The 25503-nt window shown below is 34.7% G+C and overlaps 1 protein-coding gene across 12 annotated transcripts in view; it reads left to right on the plus strand.

Annotated features, from left to right (window-relative positions):
* CEP43 (centrosomal protein 43) overlaps positions 1-23766 on the plus strand; it is a 60993-nt gene extending 37227 nt beyond the window's left edge. For 3 of the 12 annotated variants that reach the window (XR_012468602.1, XR_012468604.1, XR_012468605.1), the window contains 6 exons: positions 190-302; positions 2102-2170; positions 3521-3560; positions 4870-4969; positions 13635-17287; positions 21820-21858. Coding sequence is in view for 6 of the 12 variants with exons in the window: in XM_074188026.1 (XP_074044127.1) it covers positions 190-302; positions 2102-2170; positions 3521-3560; positions 4870-4969; positions 13635-13709 (397 nt within the window). In the remaining 6 variants the exon portion in view is untranslated. Of the gene's footprint in view, positions 1-189; positions 303-2101; positions 2171-3520; positions 3561-4869; positions 4970-13634; positions 17542-21819 lie in introns of those variants that run through there. The other 9 variants (XM_074188026.1, XM_074188025.1, XM_074188024.1 and 6 more) reach the window with 7 other exon arrangements.
* Positions 23767-25503: the final 1737 nt, after the last annotated feature.

Consider the following 25503-nt stretch of genomic DNA (forward strand, 5'->3'; position numbering starts at 1 on the left):
AGGAAATAATTTCTTGTTAAATATTTTGGTGCATGAATTTGTGATTGTTATTTCCTTTTAATTTTCCTAGTAGGCATACCAAAGCTTTTGAGTGTGTAGTTTGCATAGTAAATTTTCTGTATTTTCTTTATATAAATATGATTTGAATAGTTGGTGAAAGAACTATAAGTTATATGTTTTATTAATTAGGAAAAGTGAATCTAACAAGCAAGGAGGAAGTCTTGCATCACTTTCTGATGCACCACCATTAAAAAGTGGACTTAACTCCCTGACTGGAACACGTTTACTGAAAGAATCTGAACGTAAGTACCCCAAAAGTATCAAAACACACAAATCCCTATTATATGACTTTGGTTTGGTTTGACAGCGGAAGGAGTGCTAGATTTAGTTAAAGGATTTAGATTTGCATCTTGCCTTGACCTGTGTCTGTGACTAAGTGAACTAAATAGTGAATGTCACTTTCATCATTTGTAATACAAGGATTTTTAAAAGCGTTGGAAAGTGGAGCTACTCATTTGTTTTTTTCTATTGCAATCAAGTCCTTATTAGGTTTAGATTTCAGTTCTTATTTTAGGATTTATATAATTCTAGTTACTACTCATTTATAAGAAGGTCATTAATAGTTAACATTTATATGGTCTTTTAAGGTTGCAAAAGCATTTTACATAAATTGTCTTATTTGACCTTCACAACCACCCAAAAGGTACTGTTTTCTCCATTTACAGATGAGGACACTGAGGCAGACAAAAATTAATTACTTGACCATGATTCTCCAGAACCATTGTCAAATTTGAGGCCTGATGACTATACAGAGAGTGCATGAACATAATGTTCATGCTGAAATGGTAGTTGTAAAGAAAGAGCTAACATGACATGATAGACGTTATACATATTCTCTGTATGTAAGAAAGAATAGGGTTAAGGGTGGCTAGGTGGCGCAGTGATAGAGCACTGGCCCTGGAGTCAGGAGTACCTGAGTTCAAATCCGGCCTCAGAAATGTAATCATTACCTAGCTGTGTGGCCTTGGGGCAAGCCACTTAACCATTGCCTAGTAAAAACTTTAAAAAAAAAAGAAAGGAAGGAAGAATAAGGTTAGAGAATGAACTTGTGATTTCATTGGTATGGGGAACCCATGGATGAGGAAACCTTCCAATGCTGTTTGTTGCTTTTTTTGCAGCTTTCAGTTTAGAGAGTTGACCTGAAGTGTCTAACTCGGGTCTGGCAGGCAATACTCTCTAGTACACAGAACCAGATTAAATGTAATTGGAAAATGTTTAAGAGAATAAATGAAAATACAGTGCCACATCAATAATGTTCATTTGTGTTTTTCCAAGTCTATATATCCTTCAAGGATTGCCATTGCACCATCTTTTCTCAGGAGTGATGGAGAATATATATAATTCAGTTATGAGTAATCTGGTACAATGTTTCCTCACTTCAGTTTATTACTAAATTATGAACTTAGTATGCACACTTTTAGGGTTCTGTTGAATGCTCAGTCATAGATAGATGAACTGCCTGCAAACATACCACAGTCATACCCTACACACATGTGCCTGCTTCTTATCCCTCTCCCATCTGGATTATGATAATAGTTTATTGATTTGGTGGTAGTGATATTTAGTTACAGTAAAGGTAGATTATTTGGGATGGGAGTGTGAGTCACTGAAGGAAAATGCTTAAGAAATAAAGAATTTTCATATTAGTGAGCAAATATGGAAGATAAGATTCAGATTGTAGAAAGGAATGAAAAGGATAGAGGGAAGAAAATGGAGTAAAGTGGACTTTTAATTTGTTCGTTTGTGTCCAACAAGAAATTAACTGCAATGTTTTGTAGAAGTGAGTAATGTAGTTAGAGTAGTGTGGACAAAACATTTTATTGGTCTTATTTAAGCCTTTGATAAAAATGTCATCTAATATAATTAGACCTGGTCCCTAATGATCTTTAGCCAGTCTTTTTTTATATCATTATGCTTGTATCATGTAAAGAAGCTCCTATGCAATTTTTAAAAAAATTAATTTTAAAGATCAAGTCCTAGTAATTAATAGTATTATAAAGAAAGTTAATTTTGCTTGTTAATTGATTTTTTCCCCCCTCAGATTCAAGGGGCAGTTCAGTATTGCGAGATCTGAAAATGGTCAGTGATAAAATTGGATCACTTGGATTAGGTAACTAAATTCTCTTTCAACATAATGTTGAATTAATGGAATTTTTTTGGTATGTATCTTTTAAAATAGAATTTAAATTTATAATGATTAGTTTAATACTAGTGAAACTGCACCAGCAATTTTGCCTTTAGGGATAGATTAATGTAGGTGTCTTGGAAAGTTACTATCTTCCCTTTGCCTATATCGTTTTCAAAGAATTATTTTCTTCCTTAAGTTTTTGATTCTCTTATTTTCACTTTCTGTTGATGCTTTTTTTGATTTTCTTGGATTGCTTTTTTGTTTTCGATCTCACTTTATTTATTTTTGTTTTGTTTTGTTTTTTCACTTGATTTTTAAAGTCTTTAAAGTCCCAAGTGCTTGGGACAATTTGACATTTCTCATTGAAAAAGGAGTGGCCTTTTTAGCTCCATTTCTTCCTTTTAATGAACCCAATCTTTTCTATCCCCATAGAAACTATCTAGGGTTGAGTTTTTTCTCCTTAGTTTATTTATGTTTATTTATTTTTACTTTCTCTTTTAGCAGCTATTAATGTAATCAAGTTAGGGTCCCAAAGTAAGGGAAATGATGCTTCAAGTGTCAGGTCCTTCTTACTGTTACTTTCAGAGGACTCTCCACTTCTAAGCCACAGCTAGGACCCAACCAAAATGCCCTGCAAATGATCTTGCTCCTTTAGGTGGCTATAGGTGTCCTTTCTGCCCAGGAACTGAAACCAGGAATTCTGCTGTCCTGAAAGTTTCCACAGTCAACAGGGTCCCTGCCCCTCTTTACTGTACTACCTAGGTGTGTGCTATCTCCTCCCCTCAGCTCAGCCACAGTCCAGGACTTGTCTGTGCTTGGTGTGCCTTCACACTGGAAGGTGTCCAGCTTGCAGACCCCTCTACTGCCTGGAGGTGAAAGTTTCTAAGACTGAGGCTGCCTCTCAGCCTACCTGCCCCCAGGACTTGTTTGTTTGATTTGGAAGAGATGGCCTTGGAAAAGTTTGTACTTTACTCAGGCCAAATCCCTGCTCCTAGAAATCCTAACTTCCCTGAGATCTTCTCAAATTGTCTTAGGTTAGAAACTGATAATTACTTCAGTAGAATTCATTTCTGTTGCACAAAAGGTGATCTTCTGTTTTCTTTTATAAAGGAAATTTGGAGAAGTGAAAATTTTCTGACCTACTTCACCATCTTGCCTCTCAGGAATGTTTGCTTTAGAATAATGTAGCTCTAGATAAAGAATTGTGTGTATGTGAATAGACGTTTATGTGCATATATACGTGTGTGTGTGTGTGTGTGTGTGTGTGTGTATACACACACACATGTATATATATATGCATATATATAATGCTATATGTTTTTTAAAATTCAGGAGCTGGAGATGAAGAGGATTACATGGATGATTTTAATAGGTAAGAGACAATTTCCACGTAGACAAATCTATTTAAGTAAAATATACACGTAAATAATTCTGAAGGCATTTTCTAAAATAAAAACATAAATCCTATTTAGAATTTAATAATTATAGTCAGTCCCTATTTATAGGTTTATAGGGTAGTATAGAATATAGAAATTCATTATAATAGAATAACCAAAGCAAGACTGGTTATTGTGAAGATCTAACACATGAATAAACTCAAAAATGATAAAGTTACCCTATCATTTCTATTTTACTTTTCCCTCCAATTGTTGAATTTTCCCTCCAGCCCAGACACATACCTACTCTAAACCCTATGGATTTCTGGGACTTGTCATCTCCCCTGGAACTGAACTCTTTTATTTGGGGTTCCTCCTCTCCCAAGTAGAATGTGAGCTCTTTGACAGCACAGCCTTTTTTTCCTTTTAGTATTCCAGGGAATAGCAACATTTTTTTTTTATTTTTGCAAGGTAATTGGGTTAAGTGACTTGCCCAGGGTCACACAACGAGGTAACCATTAAGTGTCTTAGGTCAGATTTGAACTTGAGTCCTCCTGATCACGAGACTGGTGCTCTATCCACTCTGCCATCCAGCTGCCCCAACAAATCCTTTTAAACCTTCCTTCAAAAGTTTATAGTCTGGTCAAAAGGGTATAGTCCGTTTTAGAGTTTTCAAAAAGTTTTTGTCACTCTCAAAGTAAATGTAAATAATGTAACATTAAGATGGTTGCTATGATAAAGTAACATTAAGCAGGTATTTGTGTTGAGTTGGCTAATGTGAAAACTATATTTGTTAGAAATAAATTGAAATATAATCTTTTCTTAATCTTACATGTTTGTCACATAAACATATAATCCATTAAAACAAATCTAGATGAGCTATTTTAGAAATTTAGTTGAAAAGTACATTTTTCTTATGAGAAAGTACATTTTAAAGAAAATATATCAAGAATTTGAGCTATTGATCTATCTAATTGAGCATAATTGTTTGGTTCTAATTTCTTTTGGTTTTTTTCTTTTGCAATTTGTAGTTTTAGAGGGGTGCATGAGAAGTTAAGTGAGTTATCCTGTGTCTCATATCCTATATGTCAGGAAAACTTGAACTCGGGTCATCCATATCTCACATGACCCATTATACCACTTTACTTTTCAAAGAATATTTAGTATCTTAACACTGCTCATGTATATTACTCTGATTTTTAACTTAGATGGTTTAATTTTCTTAATTAAAATTTTATACAGGGTAATTATTACAGTGGTGTAACATCCTCACAATGCTCTTTTCTTTTTCCTTTCTGGAAATAGTACTATAAGTCATCGCTCAGAAAAAAGTGAAATAAGTATTGGTGAAGAGATAGAAGAAGACATTTCTGTGGAACTAGATGACATCAATATCAATGATAAAGTATGCTTTTATTCATGCATGTTTTTATTAAATAATCTCTTGCTTTCTTAAGAAATGTACTTTTTTATTTATTTTAGTTTTTGCAAGGTAATGGGGTTAAGTGGCTTGCCCAAGGCCACACAGCTAGGTAATTACTAAGTTTCTGAGGCTGGATTTGAACTCAGGTACTCCTGACTACAAGGCCAGTGTTTGATCCACTGTGCCACCTAGCAGCCCCTTAAGAAATGTATTTGATAAGTTAGTAGACTAGGGAAACTTTATATACAGTTGGAATTTGCTAATTTGTATTCTTGGAGTAATGTCAGTATGAAGAAACAGAAAAAGAGAAAAACAACTGAGTTGAGAAAGAAGTTTACACTGGATGACTTATACTGCTTCAGGGAAAGTTTTTCTAAGGTAAGGTAGAGGTATTCTAGAGTAAAATTCTGATGACACACGAAAAAATTCCAATAAAGAGGAAAAAAATTTGATCTGTCTGAGAAAATTGATGTGATTATATAGTGAAAAATACCAGCCATCTTAAGAATTTTAAAAAAGACTGTACAGAAGATGAAATCATAACTAGAGAACAAAAGGTTTCAGAGTGTCACACAATTCTATAAATATTGTATTGAGAATGCTAAATCATATAATGAACTAAAGTCAGCTAAGTAAACTAAAGGCAACCTGAAAGGACTTTTTTTACTTATGGGGGGTAAAAAAAGAAGGATCACAAACAAGATCAGACCCTTGTTTGGTGTAGATGAGATGCAATAACTGATACCAGAGAAACTGTATAGCTATTGAAATTTTATTTCTGTTTTCTCTGCAAAGAATGATTTTTATATTGGAAATAACAAAGCAAAAATGACAAAATTCATAGCTAAGTAAAGAGATAGTGGAGTGTTAGCTGTCCTTCATGAATTCAAGTCACTTTTCCTAGAACTAGCATGTGATTGCTGAGCCACTGTCAGATCACTGAAAATAGAAGACATATCACAAGATTGGAAAAGATCAAAAGTACCAATATTCAAAGAAGAGAAGAGAATTCAGTCTTTTAAGGTATAGGCTAGTGAATTTGACTGAATTTTGGAAAACTCTAGGAGGACTTATTGGGAGATACTTTGACAGGGAAATTGTGATTACAGAAAGATAGCATGACTTCAAGAGCAAGTTCTACCCAGTTAACCTCTTTTCCTTTTTGGACAGGATTGCTAAACTAATGGATGAATGGAATGCTGTAGATATGGTTTATCTAGAGTTTAGCAAGGCTTTTGATAAAATATCTCATGCTCTTTTTATGGAGAGATTAAAAGATAAGGATTGGACAATAATATAGCTAGAAGCATTTAGAAATTACTAGATAGCTAGACTTTAAGAGTACTTATTAACAGTTCAATGTTAATGTTGCAGTAGGTCTGTAGTGGAGTTTCTCAGTGATATTTATCTTGCTACTGTGCTGTTCAATAATGTTTATATATAAATGACTTAGATATAGAGAATGATAAGCTCATTCAGTTTTCTGATGATAGAGTAAATGATAGTAAGTATATTGAATGAGTTGGTCAAGATCCAAAAAGATCTTGAGTGCCTAGAGCCTTTGGTCTAAATTGATAAGGTGAAATTCAATAGGGATATACTTGAGTACAGAAAATTAATTGCACAACTGTGTAGTAAAAGAATGATGAATTTAAGAAAAAAGAAGGAAATTTGGAGAAGTGAAAATTTTCTGACTTACTTCACCATGTCACCTCTCAGGAATGTTTGCTTTAGAATAATGCAACTCTAGATAAAGAATTGTGTGTAAGTGAATAGATGTTCTGACAAGTATCAAGGGGTTTAACTGTTTTCAGGCTCAATTTTTATTAGCACGTAGCTTTTAAAGTTTTGGATTGTATTATGAGGGATCATAGTTTTCATGAATTGGGAGATGATAATCCTACTCCATTCTGCCTTTGTCAGAATTCACCTGAAGTTTGGTATGGAGTTCTGGGAACACTGATTTAGGCATGATATTGAATGTCTGTAATGACTATAAGAGGGCAACTATGTTGAAACTTGAACCCATGCCACATTAGGACCATTTGAAGGAACCGGGCATTATTTTAGCATGTAGAAAAGAAGAATTAAGAGGCAATATGTATACTGTGTTTAGGGATTTAAAGGTCTTCTCATGAAGAAGAATGGATTAGTTTTGTTCTATTTGACCCTAGAGCATAGAACCAGGAACAGTGTATAGAAGTTGCCAGAAGATCAATTAAACCCTAATAATCAGGAAAAACTCATGAAAATTGTAGCTGTTCAAAAGTAGAATGAGCTGCTTCAAGGAAGGAAATGGTTTCTATCTTTTTAGAGGTCTTCAGATATAAATAAGGTGAGCAGTTGACAGGTATGCTACAGTGGAAATTATTGTCAGATACGAGTTGTACTTAGGTGGACATTAAAATTCCTTTCTACTCTCTGATTCTGTGTTTATGTCTAATGTCAAAAAATAGGAAAATAAATTTTACTTTAAGTAAATTGAATTTCAGCCAGGCAAATACAATTTTAAGAGTATCTGTAATAGAAAAATTTAGCATATCAAGTTTTCTCCCTTTTTTCCCTCTCAGATAAATGCTACTTGAGTTTTCCCTTTCACTGACCTTTTCTGAGTCCTCTCTCTCTTGACCTCTTTTCATCATGACAATGTAGTAATATCAAACTTGGGGTGGGGGGGGTCATTAATACATACATATATATGGATCATTTCTTGGGAAGTTATATTGACTTAGTTGCAAAATGTAATGTCTTTTTTACTGTATTATTATTATTTTATTAGGTGATTCTCAATTATATTTTAATTTGGCTTGGACCACACTCTGGAGAATGGTGAACCATGTTACATGTTTAGCTCTTTTAATGTAAATCATTCTCTCTTTCTTCTCCATGGATTTTTATGGCATTGCTCTGTCATGGTTCTCTCCTTGCCATTTGAACCAGTCCTTTTTGGTTGTCTTTGTAGATTCATCTTCCATATTATACCTTCTATGTGGGAACTTTGCTCTTGGCCCCTTCTTTTATTTGTGTTTTATTCTCTCTTGCTGATCTCATCAGTTTTTATGGGTTTATCTCTATAGACAGATATATATCCAGCTTTCATCTGCCTCCTGTCCTGCATCTCCAGATTAATTCTACCTTGACACTTCAAAAGAATCTCAAACTCAGCATTTCTCCTAAACCCATTCTTCCTTTTAACATCCCTGTTTCTAGTGAGGGCTCTACCTTTCTTTCAGCACTTATATTGTCTAAGTTGTTGTTGATTTTTCCTTCTCATCCTTCATATACAAGCCAAATTTCAATTATGATAATTATTTGCAAAGTTTGCAAAGTGCTTTGTATATTATTATCCTTATTTTATAGGTGAGGAAACTGAGCTTGAAAGACATTAGGTGACTTTCCCAGAATCAGACATCTAGGAAATATTGGAGACCGATTCTGAACTCAAGTTACAAAGATTCCGGATCCCAATGCTTCTCCTTTCTTCTTTGTTTGTTTGGGGGCGGGGGGTTAGGTTTTCACAAGGCAGTGGGGTTAAGTGGCTTATCCAAGGCCACACGGCTAGGTAATTATTAAGTGTCTGAGGCCGGATTTGAACTCAGGTGCTCCTGACTCCAGGACCCAGTGCTCTATCCACTGTGCCACCTAGCTGCCTCTCTCCTTTGTTTCTTGATGTATTATAGATTCATTCCATTTGCTTTGTCACACCAGAAGACCCCAGTGTAGATGCTCACATATGTGTCTTTTAGTCAGCTGGTTTATCCTCTGTGTAACTTGAGGATGTTTGTTCTCCCATCTTTGGGCCTTGAGGAGACATTCTCATTTTCACCTTTTTTGAGAGCTAGTAGTGTTCAGCTTAAATGCCAGCCTCCTTCAAGAGCCCTTTTGGGATTCCCACAGTTTGTAGTGTACCCCTCCCCTTCATTGTGAATTTATTTTTTACATATTTTTGTGTGTTTATGTACTAGAACATGATTTAACTCTCTACTCAAGTTAAGGTTATTGGGAACAGTAATTTTCTCACTTCTGTCTTTTTATTTATCCCTAAACTCCTTGCACATAGTAGAAGCTTAATAATTGCTTAGTGATTGATAGTTGAAGTCATGGATGACATTGCCATTCATGAATTCCATTCGTGTTATACTTTAGAGTTTACAAAGCCTAGTCCCACAGCAATATTGTAAAGTAAAAAATGCTCGTGTTAACATTTTACAGCTTCTGATTAAAGTTCAGCTCAAGATGGTTGTCTGTGAGCACAGCTGGTAAGCATTGGACTTTGGATTTGAATCCAGTAACATGGAAACAGGTGGAATTCTCCATCGCAGATAGCCCAACATTGTCCCTGATTGTTCACTGATGGAATGAGCAAGTCCATCAAGGTTGATCATCACCCCCATGTTACCATTAGGGAGTACAATGTTCCTCTGGTTCTGCTCATCTCACTCAGCATCAGTTCATGCCATTCCTTCCAGACTTCCCTGCATTAGGCAGCACTTTAAGGACTAAAATTAAAGAGAAGATTTTGGGTGGCATTCTTAAGGGGTTTCCTTAATCTAGAGAGTTTCTTGTACCAATAAAATCCCAAGTCCAATCCCTTTCTCTATTCCTTCCATCCCTCTAGGATAGAAAGGCATATAGTATAGTGTACTTTGCTGAGTGTTGTAGAGTGTTGAGCTACATAGGTCTGGTGTGAAATTCAAGAAGGCAATTTGAGGTCAGTCTATAGAGATATCCACCCTGAGCAGGAAAACACATTAAGTCTAATTAGGTATACAGTAATTAGTTCAAAGATTTAGATCAGGCAGAGACTAGAATCTAAATAGAAAACAGGAGCCATGACTGAGAATCTGGTCTGGATGGATGGTTCTGTTCAAAAGTGCAACTTTAGGGGATGACTTTGATTCTAAAACATGCCTATACTGGGTTTTGTTTTGTTGTTTTTTTCAATCTGAACTAGAACAATAAAAATTGTTTAGGTAGTGTTATTTTCCAGAATTAGGGCAAATGTTTGTGACTGTTAATTATATGTTTATTATAGCTTAAGTTAGGTCTCGGTCATTGGATCTCTTTGACCAGAGAATAAATGACTGTAGAGGGGATTTCTTTTTGCAATACAATTTGTACTTGAAGAATCCTAAGGATTTTCTAACTTTTGAGGCATTTTTTTTACAAGGCTCTGGGGTTAAGTGGCTTGCCCAAGGTTAGACAGCTAGGTAATTATTATTTGTCTGAGACTGGATTTGAACTCGGATCTTCCTGACTCCAGGACTGGTGCTTTATTCAATGCACCACCTAGCTGCCTCCAGGATTTTCTAACTTTTAAGAATTACAGAACAATCTCAATAGAACTTAAAAAGAATATTTTATAATAGAATTATGGAAAACATGATTACTTAATGGAAATGGACTATTTCCTTAACAAATTCATAGTTCATAAATGGTCCAGAGGTCATCTGGTAATTTATGTGTGAGGACATACATATATGTGTGTGTGTGTATATGTATACACACACACATACATACTCACAGAATGTTTCTTCATGTACTATCCTTTTAGAATAATAGAATACTCCATCTCCAGATATGTCCATTGTATAGAATCCTGGACTTTTCTTTGACCAACCTAGTTGAAGCAGTCATTCCATTCATTAAATTAGATGTGACTGTATGTTTGTGTGTATACAAACACACTGTGTTCAAGGGCCTAACTATAGCAGTTATTGAGGGGTTCAGGGTGAAAGAATAAAACATGGTCCATGTCCTGTAGAAACTTATGATCTGATCTGAGTATAAATTGTCATGAAATGGCATATAAAAGCACAGTTTGAGGGATTCAGGGTGCTAAAGTATTCAAGGGAAAAGAGATGACTTTGGACAATGGGAATCCTATAAGCTCTAATAGAAAAAAATGGCATTTGAACTGGTCCTTGATAGATAAACCTCTGTTCTTGCCATGTTTGGTTTTTGGGGTTTTTTTTTTTTTTTTGGTATATTTGAGAACACACAAAAAAGATCATTTCATATTAACAGTCCTATCAGAATAGGACTTGAATGGAGGAGGAAATACCACGGAAATACTTTAAACCAATGTGTTTGTCCTGTACTGTATATATCAATCAATTTTTAGAAGATTTTTTTTTTTTTTAGGTTTTTGCAAGGCAATGGGGTTAAGTGGCTTGGTAATTAGTAAGTTTCTGAGACCGGATTTGAACCCAGGTACTCCTGACTCCAGGGCCGGTGCTTTATCCACTGCGCCACCTAGCTGCCCCTAGAAGATACTTCTGAGGGGCATATGATCTGGCAACTTTTTTCAGGGTCAGTTTTGTAAAGCATGCATTATTTACTGAGGAAAATATAAACAAAATAGATGAATACCTCTGTCAGGGAGATTATATAATGTAGTTCAAAGGTTAAATATTTATGGAGTACTTCAATAATGAAGCTAGTTAAATTTAGAAATACAATACAAACTATATGTGTTATATATTCTGAACATCTTACACATTCAATTTGTGAACAAACTCATTTTATTTTCTGAAGATAGGTTGACTCTTTTTGTTGCATTCTAACTAATTTCAGTTTCAAGTATACACTTTGAATTCTAGTTCAAAAAATTTCCCATTTAAGCAACCTCTTCAAATATCATTTATTAACATTTTTCTGAACTTATTTTTACCACCTAGTATTTCTTGATGCCACATCTCATTTGTGAACTTCTATATCTCTTCCCTTATATTGTTTTGCTTGTTGCCTTATTCTTCTCTTGGATCTTTGTTTTCTACTTGTATAAAAACACAGTTCCTTCTTGATCACCCAAAATCTTCTGTTGTCTTCATTATGTACTATTCCAAATATGTGAGACTTTTTATTTGGTAAAGTATAATCATGTTAATCTTAGCATACTCCAATGATGTCTGAAGAAAAAGTTAATCATGACATCTAAGAGATGTTGTCCTATCTTACATGAATGAATTCGCATTGCTCTATGCCAGACATTGTGTGGTAAGTGCTGGGGACCATCCCTGCCCTCCAGGAAATTATCTAATGGAGAAAGAGTAGTACAGTGGGGACAGAGAAAGGCAGAAGCGACCGAGTTTGGGTTATGTTAGGAGGGAGATAAGAGAATGGCTAAATACCAGGTTGTCTTGTTTAAAAATTACCAAAAAGTGGCATGGTATCATGGCTTCAAAAAAGATAAGATGAAAATTCACTTTATCAGAGCCCTGGGTCTCAGAGGCAGAGGTGAGTCTAGGTTCCCTTGGTCATTTTTACTTTTAAAGAAGTTAATTTCTTTAGTCAATTTTTCATAGTTCTGCATAGCTCTCATTTCTTTTATTCTTTTTTATCTTCCTCTTTTTCTTGGTTTTTAAAATTTCTTTTTAAACTCTTATGTGAGGTTTCGAATTTTAGCATATTTCTTGCTCTCTTGCCTAAGGGCTTTGCTTCCCCTTTATCCCTGAAGAGACAGATCTTTACTGAAGATATTCCATGAAATCTTTCTTTTTCATTTTTTTTTTTAATTTTAGGCAGTGGGGTTGTGACTTGCCCAGGGACACACAGGCAATTTATTAAGTGTCTGAAGTTAGATTTGAACTCGGGTACTCCTGACTCCAGGGCCAGTGCTCTATCCACTGCACCACCTAGCTGCCCCCCCCCCCCCCCCCATGAAATCTTAAATTGAGAATTTGTTTTGCTCTTCTTTTGGTGGAATCTGTAGCTTTAATGTCTGTGTAGAGGGTTCATGTGAAGTTTTGTAAGGCATAGTTCCAGGAGCATGCTAACTTGATGCTGCTATCTTGGCTCTGTCTCTGAAGTTCCAGATTTAAGGTTCCCCTTAGGAAGACAATAACCAGAGTACAGATAAAATGATTTGGAAATGGGGATATTATGAATGGTTCTGTTTCACTTAGACAATCATATTTTCTTTTGTATGACTCTGGATTTAATTTTTTTGACTATATTTGATAACTACAAAAGTTTCTAGATAAAGATTCCTTAGGTTCAATTTTGACTTTGATCTTGCCATCACTGGAGGTTTGTCCCACAAAATCTAGATGCCCACTTTAAAGGGGATTCTTGTTTAAGGTATGGATTGAACAATTCAAAAAATAATTCTTATTGACTGATTAGATAACTTCTTAGGTTTCTTAATTCTTAGATTCTTTGATCTTAAATCATTCATAGAAGTTTTAAAATGTCCACTTTTCCCCTGATTTTAATAAGTTTCAGTAAAATTTAGGCTACCGGTAGAGGATCAGAAAGATGTGTTTATACCAAGTAAAGTATACAATAGATAAAAATAATACCAATTTACAATATTTTGGGGACCATTTTCTCTTTTTGTTCATCTTATTAAAGTAATGCTTAGCCAAATTTTCCTAGATTTTTCACTTGAAGTTTATTTGAAACTGATCAATTTTTTTACTCTCAGCTTAGCTTCTTAGGAACCATGTGAACCTGAGCCAAATTTTTCAGCCTCACATTTTTTCATCTATCAAATAGCTAATAAGTTTTTAGAATTGTAAAAAATCAAATGATGAAATGCATTTGAATGGGCTTTATTAAGCATTTTGTAAATGATAATAATTTTAATGTATTACAGTTGTATTAGATAACTGATTATTTGTTTCCTCTTTCTTTCTGCAAAAAGCTTGAAGAACTCACACAGGACCTTACTGTTTCTCAACTTAGTGATGTTGCAGATTACCTAGAAGATGTTGCATAGACATGAAAAAAAGGAGATATTCTAATAAAAATGGACTAAGGACTCTGAACAGTTACATTTCTTTCAGACAATCACTCTTTGGAATGTCTGCTTCCTGTTTGTGCCTTGTGTTTCAAAAAGACTGCAGATAAAAAAGAAAACTGATCATTTCACAGCATTATACTAAATGAAATAGTTCCAATTTGAGCCTGTGTGGAGGATTTACTATTTATTCTTCATTTGGTTAAAATATACCTTTCACTGTGGAAGTTGGATTTTCTCAGCACTCGTCCATTGCAGGCAGTGGACACATGGAATTAATTACCAGTGTTAAGAAGAATATAATAGAAGAAGTCAGCAAATCTATACCTTCACACAAAATCGTGTATGAATGAGTGTGTGTGGCATTATGATACTTTTCAAATCATGGCTTTAGGCCTCAAAAAGCAAGGACATCTGGAGTTAAGGCTTATCCACTCAGTTATACTTTGTAATTGGTGAAGTTATTCTGAGATTAGTTAAGAGTTATGTGATGATAAATCTTTAGTACTGAGATTCATCAGTATAAGTTAAGTTTGGTATATCAGCTTTAACTTTATATTTCCTTCCTTTTGGAAGGTTCGTTAGACCATTAAGGTTACCTTAAATTACTCTTCTGTCTGCTAATTAATTTTATTTTATAGACATCTAATAAGTGGTTGAAACTTGGGAGTTCCTAGAGATGGACAGTATCACAGTCAAGTTACTGTTGATGAGTTCTTGTCAGTGTGAGAATCTTTGATTTATAAACAGAAAAATGTTCACTACAATTGCATTTTTAAAAATTTGCCTTCTTAGATACCCAAACAAGTCTGAAACCACTAAACAGTCTTTCTCTTTTGCTTCAGACCTGTAAGTTGACATCTAAGTTTAAATCCAAATTGGAAAAAAATTAGTGATGGCCTAAGACCACATGAATACTCAGTTTCAGACAGAAGCTTAAACTCTGCATATTTTCATTATAACTCTATAAAAACAGGGTCAATAATGGAAATGCTGACAGTTTCATTTATACTGTCATGCATAATGCTGCTATTTATAGATCATTGACATTTGTAATACTAAAGCCTTTTAAATTACACTTGAACATTGTTAAAAATAATTGGAAATGATAAATTCAGGTAAATATAAGTAGCTATACATTTATGTTAACTTTTTATACTTTTTTTATTTCAATTAAGTTATGATTAATTTTGTCACCTTAGTAGAAGCAGCATGCTAAACCAAATTCATTAACATAATGAAAAGAGGAGATAATACATAGTTTACATAAAACTAACTGGTACTCTTATATTGACCCAAATATTTCAAAGTAATAATTTGTTGGGTTTTTAGTATAGGTGATAAATACTTAAGGACTTTTCACAATATTAATATTTGGAATTGATCCTTTTTTGATTAACTGAAAATAAAGCCAAGCAAGAATATCAAGAAGAAATTAAAAGGGGGGGGGGGGAACCACTGATGATGTTCAGGTCTGCTCTAGATTTATAAAGCAGTTTCTCAAGATAGTGAAGGCCTTTATATTTTTGTGTATTTGACTCCTGTCATGAGGACCTTTAAATAGTAAAGAACATCTTGTATGAAGAAGTACTCTACTGCAAAAAACTGTACAAGTTACTTATTACAAAATGCCTTTTAGACTTTGTGTAACATCCATGAAACAATGTGAAATTTAAAATGGCTGTTGTAAAGTGTAACATTTTTGTTTTGCCCACCTGTGAATTGTATCAAATGTATTTTTAACCCTTATTGAAGGTAATGAGATTTCAATGAAATGTTCTAAAATTTTAAATTGCAGAATGTGACCGTTATAAAAATTCCAAAACCAATTATAAATTGTTGAATAGTAGCATCTGAAATGTGATATTTTTCTATCAGAGAATCTGAATTTCAGGTGATATTTGGGAAAATGTGGTAGAAAAATACCAGATATAAGATTGTTTTATGATGCTTGTACTGTATGCGTTTAGGCCTCAAAAAGTAAGTTAGTAAGTTAAAAAAATTTAATTATATGATAAAGTATGGTGCTAGATGGAGTCATTCACCCTGTTTTGAAATAGATTTGCTAATCTAAATAATTATTAAGCTTTAAAGTTTAGAATGGTAGAAGGCCAAAAGATTTTGAGTGTGAAGGGGGTTTTTTAATTAGATGCATGTATATAAAAATATTATCCCAGGTAACATACTTTTTGGAATATATTTTTATGGAGTGAAACCAGTATTCTGCAGTGGAAGTTTTCATATTTCAGGTCCTTCATTAATTGACAAAAAAAATAAAAATGCTTTTTTCTTCTTTACTTCATGTTCTCTCATCTTTATACTTTACAGTTATGTCACTAATTGGGTATGTACAATCATATTTACCCATCAGACAAAGGTAGAGAGTGTAGACATATCTGTCCTTTATATTAAACAATTTTTACATAACTGAATTAAGACTGTATTTCACATATTTCTCTCCTTTCATGAACAAGTAACACTCCCCTTCCCATCCTGATCATATTTCCTGTAAAACCAAACTAAAAACTACTACACTAGGCAAAATTCATGGCTCCTTGCATTCATAGTAGCTATTTATGTAGATGAGATTGTTCCAATGTGCTATTAACACTTGCATTTTACTTTTAAGAAGGAAGACAAAGAATCAGATCTCTTTTTTTCTAGTGCAACTTTTATGCAAAGTATTCTGCTGGACCCTGGGTTAGATTCCAGAAAATAATGTTATTCTGCTTATTTTGTATGTTTGAATGCTTCCACCATATGATCCTAGATTGAAAGCCTAGAAAAGGATCTTGGGGATCTTCCAATTTTATCATTTTACAGTTGAGGAATCTGTCCAAAAAAAAAAGGTGATTTGATCATTGAATTTGGGTCATCTATTCCCTAATACAATATTCTATTGTCTGTTGTACCAGTATACCTTCCTTTCATCCTCTCATCTCTTGTTTTTCTTTCCTCTAGTACTGAAATTTTCAGGTAGAAGAATATTTAATATTGTCCATCTCATCACTACCTGATCATGGCTTCCATCTTACCTCCATTGATAAAGCTCTTGCTCCTGAGGCAAGTCCTAGGGAAGCACCACACATTATCCTTGAATATCTGAGGATCTAAAAAAAGGCTGATGCCAGCAAGAATGTGAGAACGTTGCTGGGAAAGGCCATGGAGGCACCCAGACCTTGGTTGCTCATAAACTAGAACCAGATATTGCCAGTACCCCTACCTTCTTAGAGGTAGTGGCAGCATGTGACTGTTATCAGTGACAGTATATTTAGATGCTGTTTCTTTTCCTTTGCCACCACCATCAGCAAAATGCACTACAGTAGGACTATGATAAGATCTTCCCCCCACTTCATGTTTTGATTTTCTTAGGAGCAAAAAGAAATCCACATGAGAGTCATTGAAATTGGGGCTGGGAGATGTTGAATTGCTTTGAAGCCACAACCTCAGAGCTGGAGCATTTGGGAACAAAGAAGAAAGAGTGAATCAGGTACTCATGTGCACAAAGTTAATCCATACAAAAGTCCCTGGTCAGTACCTCTGCCTGGCTCCAGTTGGTAAGTTGTTCTTCTCCTGGGGCTGTGCTGTATGTTGTGCTTGACCCTAGAACATTTCTATTTGCAGCAGCTAATATGTTCATGTAGTTTACATTTATAAATCACTAAATTTTTGCATTTTGGGGAGAGAATTTTCTCTGCAGATGTATGATTTTTAAAAGATTCTTTGAATTATTTAGTCATTTTTAAGATATATTTATACTTTATAGGATTTAAATTGATGTTTAAAGAGAAATTAAGGGGTTATCTGCTGTAACAGAAGAGGCAGGTGGTGGGGCAGTGGATAGAGGACTATTTTGAAAGTCAGGAAGACTTGAGCTCAGATCTGGTCTCAGACCCTTTATTAGGATCTTAGCAAGTCAATAGTTAACCTACCTCATTTCCTTTATTTGTAAAATGACATAATATTACCTGCTTCCCAGGTTTGTGAGGAGCAAATGAGACAATCTTTGTTTGAAATAAAAAAAACGTTAGTGCTGTGCTTGGAATGTTTTAAGTGCTCTGCCCTTCCAAATTGCTTTCCAGTTTTCACAGCAATTTTTTTTTTTCAAATGCTGAGTTCTTGCCCTAAAAGCTTGGATTTCTGGGTTTCTTACCCACTAAATTACTGTGATCATTTTCTACTATGATCTTTTGCAATGAACCAGTTTGCTGTTTCTTAGCCAGTACCAGATTGTTTTGATGATTACCACATTGTAATATAGTTTGAAATCTGGTACTTCAATGCCATCTTCTTTCACATTTTTTTCATTGATTTCCTTGATCTTTTGTACTTAGATGAATGGTTATTTTTTAAACCTTTATAAAACAATTTTTTAGTAGTCTGGTATGGCACTGAATAAGTAAATTTAGGCAGAATAATTTTTATCATATTAGCTTGGTCTACTCATGAGCTATGACCGTTTCTCCATTTCTATTTTTGTGTGAAAAATGCTTTGTACTTGGGTTCATATAGTTCCTGGGTTTATCTTGACTGGTAGACTTTCAAGTATTTAATATTTTTTTTGAGTGGAATTCTATTTCTGTTTCTTGCTGTTGGGTTTTGCTGGTAATTTATAGAAATACTTGTGATTTATGTGGTTTTGTTTTATATCCTTAAAGTTTGCTAGTTTTCAATTAGTTTTTAGTTGATTCTTTAAGGTACCCTTAAGTATATCATTTGCAAATAGTAATTTTTTTCTTGAGTTATTGCTTTAGGTAGCATTTATAATACAGTATTGAATAGCAAATAATGGACATCTAGTTTATCCCTTACATATATATGTGTGTGTATATATGTATATATTATATATAATATATATTATATATAATATATATATATATGTGTGCCTCTTGCTCTTGTACTTTTCTTTTGAGAAAACCTCCATTTGTGCCTTTTTTTTTCCCCTGATTTCATTTTTATTTTTGAAAGGAGTTAAGTGGCTTGCCCAAAGTCACACAGCTAAGTAAATATCTGAGGCCACAATTGAACTCAGGTCCTCCTGACTCCAGGGCCAGTGTTCTGTCCACTGTGCTCCATATTCCTATTTTTTGTCAATTTTTTTTAATTGGAATAATTGTATTTGGTCAAAAGCTTTTTCTGCCTCTGTTATACTCATGATTTCTTTATTTTTCTTATTGATATGGTCAATTGTCTTTATAGTTTTCCAGATAATGAACCAGTTCTCCATTCTTCATCATTGTGCATGATAGTCAGAAGGTAGTCTCCTTACTAGTATTTTATTCAAAAGAGTTTTCATTAATATTGACTAGGGAAATTGGGCTGTAATTTTCTTTCTCTATTTTTGCCCTCAGTGGGTTTAGTGATCAAAATCTTAAGGCTCTTTTTTTGGTCATGTTTTTCAGGTAGTCTAATAATTCTTAAATTATCTCTTCCCAATTGATTTTCCAAGTTAGTTGTTTTTCTTTTTGAACTTTTGAACTTTTTCCCCTTTATTTTTCATTCTTTTGACTTTCTTATTTCTTGATGTCTTATAGACTCATTAGGTACCACTTAATCAATTCTAGTTTTTTTAGGGGTTTTTTTTTGTGTGCAAGGCAGATGGGGTTAAGTGACTTGCCCAAGGTCACACAGCTAGATAATTATTGTCTGAGTCCAGATCTGAACTCAGGTACTCTTGACTCCAGGGCCAGTGCTGTATCCACTGTACCATCTAGCTGTCCCCAATTCTAATTTTTAAAAAAATTATTTTCTTTAGTGAGCTTTTGTTCCTAGATTTCCAGTTGGCCAATTGTACTTTTTTTTGAGGTTTTTTTTTGCTTTTTTTTTTGCAAGGCAGTGCTCTACCCACTGCGCCACTTAGCCATCCCTTTTTAAAGGAATTTTTCTCTTCAGTGGATTTTTGTGCCTTTTTTTACCAGTTGGTCTGTTATTTTCTTCACAATTTTTTTTGGTACCTTCTTTACTTCTTTTACTATTGTGTCTTGTTTTCAGGGTTTTTTTTCTCCAATTCTTCCTCTTTCACTGTTATTAGATTTAAAAATAATTTTTTTTAGAATAACTTTCTTTAGCTTTTCCAGGAAATCTTGTTTGACTTATGCCAACTTTTTGCTTTGAGACTTAGCTTGTAAAATATTTCCACATTATTGTCATCTTCTGAATTTGTCCCTGGATCTTCCTGGTGAACATAGTAAATTTTTATGATCAGTTCTTTTTTGTTTGCTTGTTTACCCCCTTATTTCTTCATTGTGGGGCACTGACTGAAGCTTCAAGTTTTTTCCCCATTGCTGTTTTCATAGCTGATTCTGGGACTCTTTAAATTTTCACTGCTTCCAAAAGGCGTCTGTGAACCAGGAAAAATGTGATCACTCTACTCTTGGTTTTTCGCTCCTCACTGAGAAGTAGCTCTCATGCTCCTGAAAACACTTCTCTCTGTCCTGGAATCACAACCTGGAGCTGGGTAATTAGAAGTGGAGTTATCAAATAGTGCCCACAGCTGATGGTGCTTTTGCACTGGGGTGGGAGTGATCCCCACCTCAGTGTCACAGGTTTCTCCTTCTGAAAATCTTGTATTATCTAGTTCCAGAAAAATGTCTCACTCTCACCTTTTGTTTGAGCTACTCTAAAATTTGATTTGACAAACTATTTTAAAGTTGTTCATTAGGGAATATTGTACCCCTCCATCTTGCTTCTGTCTGTCATCTTACATCTCTTCATCTTAAGTCATGTTTGGTATTTACAATTGATACATACTTTGACTTAACATTTTTTTTTTTGGCAAGGCAATGGGTTTAAGTGACCTGCCTAAGGTCGAACAGCTAGGTAATTATTAAGTGTCTGAGGCCAAATTTGGACTCAGGTCCTTCTGACTCTAGAACTGGTGCCCTCTTCACTGCCCCACCTAGCTGCTCTACTTGACTCTTGATATGTGGTTGTTTTTTTATCATTTACATTGTTGAAGTTATTATGTGTATCTTCTTGACTCTGCTTGCCCAAATCTGCATCAGTTCCTTTAGATCTTTCCATGCTTCTCCATATTCATCATATATCCATATTATCTTAATAGCACAATAATGTTCCATTATATTGACATACCACAGTTTGTTTAGTCTTTCTCCAACTGATGGATATCAACTTTGTTTTCAATTATTTGCTATCACAAAAAAATTGTTCTAAATATTTTGATGTATAGAAGGACTTTCTTTTTATCAATAGCTTTATTGGAGTTTAAACCCAGTAATGTAGTCTCTGGTTCAGTCCATGGATACTCTTTAACCTCTTTCTCCTGAGTTTTTTTTAATCCCCTCAAATGTCCTGGGTAATGAAGTCAGGCTTTTGTTTTTCCACAACAAATCTTAGTAAGGAATTTGGTGGCTCTAATGCTGCTCTTAGCCTTGTGTGACCAGATGAGTATTATCCTCTGACTTGTGCTGTGGAATGGATTGTGTCTCAGCATTTGAGGATGATATATTTTTAAAACGTCTTCTGCTTATTCAAGGCCTCAGTCAGGACAGTTTTAAGTCAAAAGCCTCATGTTTCCAGGCTTGTCCAAAATTGACTAGCTTTGGGTCGGGGTAGACCCCAAAATTATTTTCTGGGTTATAGGCTTGGAGGCCCAAAGCAGACCAAGAGAGTGTGGAAAACATCCCTGGTATTTGAGATACTGCAGGAAAGAAAGATTTAAGGACCGTGATTCAGCAAAGGATTTCTCTATCTCTTGTTGATCATGCCTGCAATTGGGAGGAACAATGTTTGCAGTTTGTTGGAAGAGCATTTAGGAACTTTGGGAAATAGTAAAAACCTGGTACTTTTTTTTTTAATGAGGCTGAACTCCAAGACAATAGCATTTTATTTTTGAGATTCTATTTTTTTGTTGTTTTTGCAAGGCAGTGGGGTTAAGTGACTTGCCCAAGGTCACACAGCTAGTTAATTATTAAGTATCTGAGGTTGCATTTGAATCCAGGTCCTCGTGCCTCCAGGGCTGGTGATCTAGCCATTGCATTACCTATCTGTCCCTACTTGTTGCTTTAAAGAATTTGAGAAATAGCATAGTTGCTGTGAATGTGACAGTAGTTATGATTTTCTGTTTTAGGTGTGCAGTGGACATGAGAACAACAGAATGAATAAGAAGAGGTGACTGTGGAAGGTGAGCCTTGAGAGTATGTTTGAGAATGGTCTACAAGTGAAAGGCCAATTCAAGTGCAGACTGTGGGACACTCCCTTGGTGAAAAGCTTCCTCTCCTGTATGAATCATGGGTACCTATATGAGGTAGGGCTTGTGGTTCAGGGGCCAGTATAAATCACTGTGGAACTAGTAATGATGGAAGGTCAGATTTTATACAGGTATATGAACTGATTTTGGTTTTAGAAGAAATTTCAGGGGGCATCAAACAGTATAAACATCAATGAAGATAAGAGATACCATGCTCTACATCAGAGTCCATTACTTTTATCAGTAGGCTGTCTGAGTCACACCCTTCCTGTGATAACTCCATTTATCAGTAGACAAAATGTTAAATAAAGCAGTATCACTTAAGCCATTTGTGTCTCATGAATGTTGAGCTCCTTGTTCTCCCTGTCAAATTCAAGGCATTACTAAAGCATTGAGATTACCATGAAAATTACAAAGAAATTTCAAAGAAAAAAAAAAGCCTCTGCTCTCAAGGGGCTCACAGACTTGTGCAGAACTAAGTACAGACAAAGAAGAATAAATTGGCAATAATGTAGAGAAGGCACTGGCATTAGAAAGGACCAAGGAAGGCATCAGAAGGCAGACTTTTTGCTAAGACTTGGAAGTCAGGGAAACCAGTAAAAGAACCCAAGAAGAAAAACATTTCAGGTATGGGAGGTATGAAAAATGCTTGGAGTTGGAAAAAGGAGCATATGAAAAATGCTTGGAGTTGGAAAATGGAGCATCTTAAGAGCAGAGCAACAAAATTCCCAGTGTTCCTGAGTAATAGCAGATGAGGGGAAGAAGATAACTGCAAAAACAGTCTTTTTTGAAGAGCTTTCAAAGCCAAACAAGACTTTATATTTTATCCTGGAGATAAATTAGAGCCAGTGGAATTTATTTAATGGAAAGGAGGGGGTAAAGTGGTCAGACATCTGCTTTAGTAAAATCACTTTGGTATTTGATTAAGAGGATGAATTGGACTGGGGAGACCCCTACTTTAAGGCATGTTGACTAAAATCTTTGCAATAGTCAGGCATGAAGTGATGATAATGATTTGTCTGTATCAGGAAAGTGGCAATATCAGGCTAGAAAAGGGGCTATAAATGGGAGATGTGTTAAGAAGGTAGAAATTGCAAGACTTTGGAACTAATTGGGTATGGGTATGTGAGTTTGGGTTAGGTCTTTGTAGACAACTAAATAATTTTATATATTTTCCAGGCCCATTATGATCACTGACAATGAAAATTTTATTCTCAATGAATTTCAGATAGCAGATCTCATATATCACTGAAACTGATAAGGAAGAAACAGCTTCTTCATGAGATTGCTCTGCATATACTTGATGAGAATGGGCAGAATTAGTCATTAACTCCATTATGATATCAAAATGCTTCTTCTGGCCTTGTGAATAAACTTCCTTATAAAATTCCACCTGGGATTTGGTTTCAATTTGAAGTTCAATTTAATTCAATGAAGATTTAAAAGTATTTTTATTACAGTGTTTTTAAATTTTATATCCTAATTTTAATTTTTTCATTTCGAATATAGGAGAAATGGGGTATTTTCAGGCATATTTTCCTGTAGCAGGTTTTATTTTTTGGAGCTGTTGTTGTATCACATATATTGGTTTCTTTATCTAGTGTCAGAATTTCAAATTGTAGCTTTGAGACTTCACTTAAGAACCATTTAGACCATGTTTAGATGATTTTTAAAGAAATAAAATGAAAAATAGATTTTTACTCTCAAATACTCAAGTGAATTTTATCTTACTGATTCAGGAATTTCTTACAGTGATGCAGATTACAGCCCAACTGTGCCTGACCAAATTGTGTGATTCTCTTCTTTGCCTCCCAAAAATTTACTGCAAGGAGCCCAACCAATGTGCTTCACTTTATTTTGGGGAATGGCTGCATCCAAAACAGGAAAATTCAGAAATCTATGTTTGGTAATAAAGAACTTTTCATGGGACATGCTGTTGGTAGTAAAGTTAGGAAGTTTGTGTTTTCTCCCTTGTATGTTTTACATTAATTTATATTTCATCAGTTAAGAAGGCCTGGTGTCTCGTTCTTTACTTTCTTATTGAAGAATTGCCTGACTCTTCCCTTGGACAAAATCTGAGAATCATTCCCCACTATTTAGTTGGGTACCTTGGGACTTTCCATCCTAATTAACCTCATCCCTCCAGACATTTGATCTAAGAATCTTACTATAAATAATGGCCTTGTGGTTCCATAAACATTCTAACTTCCTTATCTTGATTGGTCTTTACCCTGGATGTTGCTACATCCAAACCACATGTTCTGGGTTTCTATATTTCAACTTAGATTTTTTTTTTAATTTTTGTTTTTAGGTAAATTCTATCAAAGGTAGAGTCATAGCAGAGCTACCGATTCCAAGCTAGACCTTTAGAATATACTCAGAAATTTCAAACACCTTTTAAGTTCACCCACTTTCACCCAGTACATGTTTTTAGCTGATTCCCTAATTTTCATCTTTCTTCAGCATTATTAGACTCCTTTCACTAAAATCTACTGTTTTATGATAGCTTTGAAGTGACCTTGAGTTTTAGAAGATTATGCCAGCAAAGTACAAAGCCTGTAAAGGCCTTACAAAGTTGGAAAAGCTTTTATGAGTTTTGCAACAAGATGGGTATCTTTAACCAGACTGCCACCTTATCTAACTTGATAACTTTTTAGTTTTAGCAACTCATAAAACTATCTCTGTAGCAGTGGAAGGGACTGTTCACTTCAGTGAAATCACCAGTCTTCTGAAATAGTGAATTTTTTTCATATTAGCATTCTTTAGAGTTCAATTAATCATTAGTACTTTCAAAAATATTCTGAGGCTTATCTGCTTTTACTACCATCAGTAGTAGTTCTCATAACAATTCTATCCATCCCCGCCTCTCTCACAGTCATAGATATCCAAACATTACTATTGAGTTATTGATGATATTAATATTGATGAAGAGGGAAAGTTCAGATGTCGTAATTGACTTATAAAATTCAACACATTTGTTTAGCAAAGATCTCAACAATTTGGTTACTTTATGCAGAGATAAATAAATGGATAGATGAGCATTTATGAAGAACTTGCTGTTTGCCAGATATTCTTCACTGGGATATTAATACCAACTGGGAATGGCATCATCAGGTATATAAATAACAGCAAGCAAGACAGTACCTGTCCTCAAGTAGGGGTGGGGTGGAAAAGAAGGGGATTGGGGAGGGGAAATATATAAAGGTGAACAACATCAGTAGAGTAAAGAGACTTATGGAAAGTAGCTTGGACATCTCTGATGAGGTGTGAGGGAGACGATCTGATGACCCAAGAGTGGATGGCATAATGTGGAAACAGCAAAACATATGGGTCTTCTTAAATCTGTTTGATTCTTGACATGTCCTAATATACCCAAAGTTCTAGGAACCTCGTAGGTCTTTTAACATTCTATCCAGTTCAGATTGTCCAACAGTCCTTCACATTATCAGTTGATCTATTAGCAAGCATTTTTTAAAAAAAACATTTCTATTAGTCATATTGTGAAAATCAGAGCAAAAGGGAAAAAACCACAAGAAAGAAAAAAACATTTTAAAAATGAAAATA

Source organism: Macrotis lagotis, chromosome 5, assembly GCF_037893015.1.
Source record: "Macrotis lagotis isolate mMagLag1 chromosome 5, bilby.v1.9.chrom.fasta, whole genome shotgun sequence".
NCBI classification, from domain to species: Eukaryota; Metazoa; Chordata; class Mammalia; order Peramelemorphia; family Peramelidae; genus Macrotis; species Macrotis lagotis.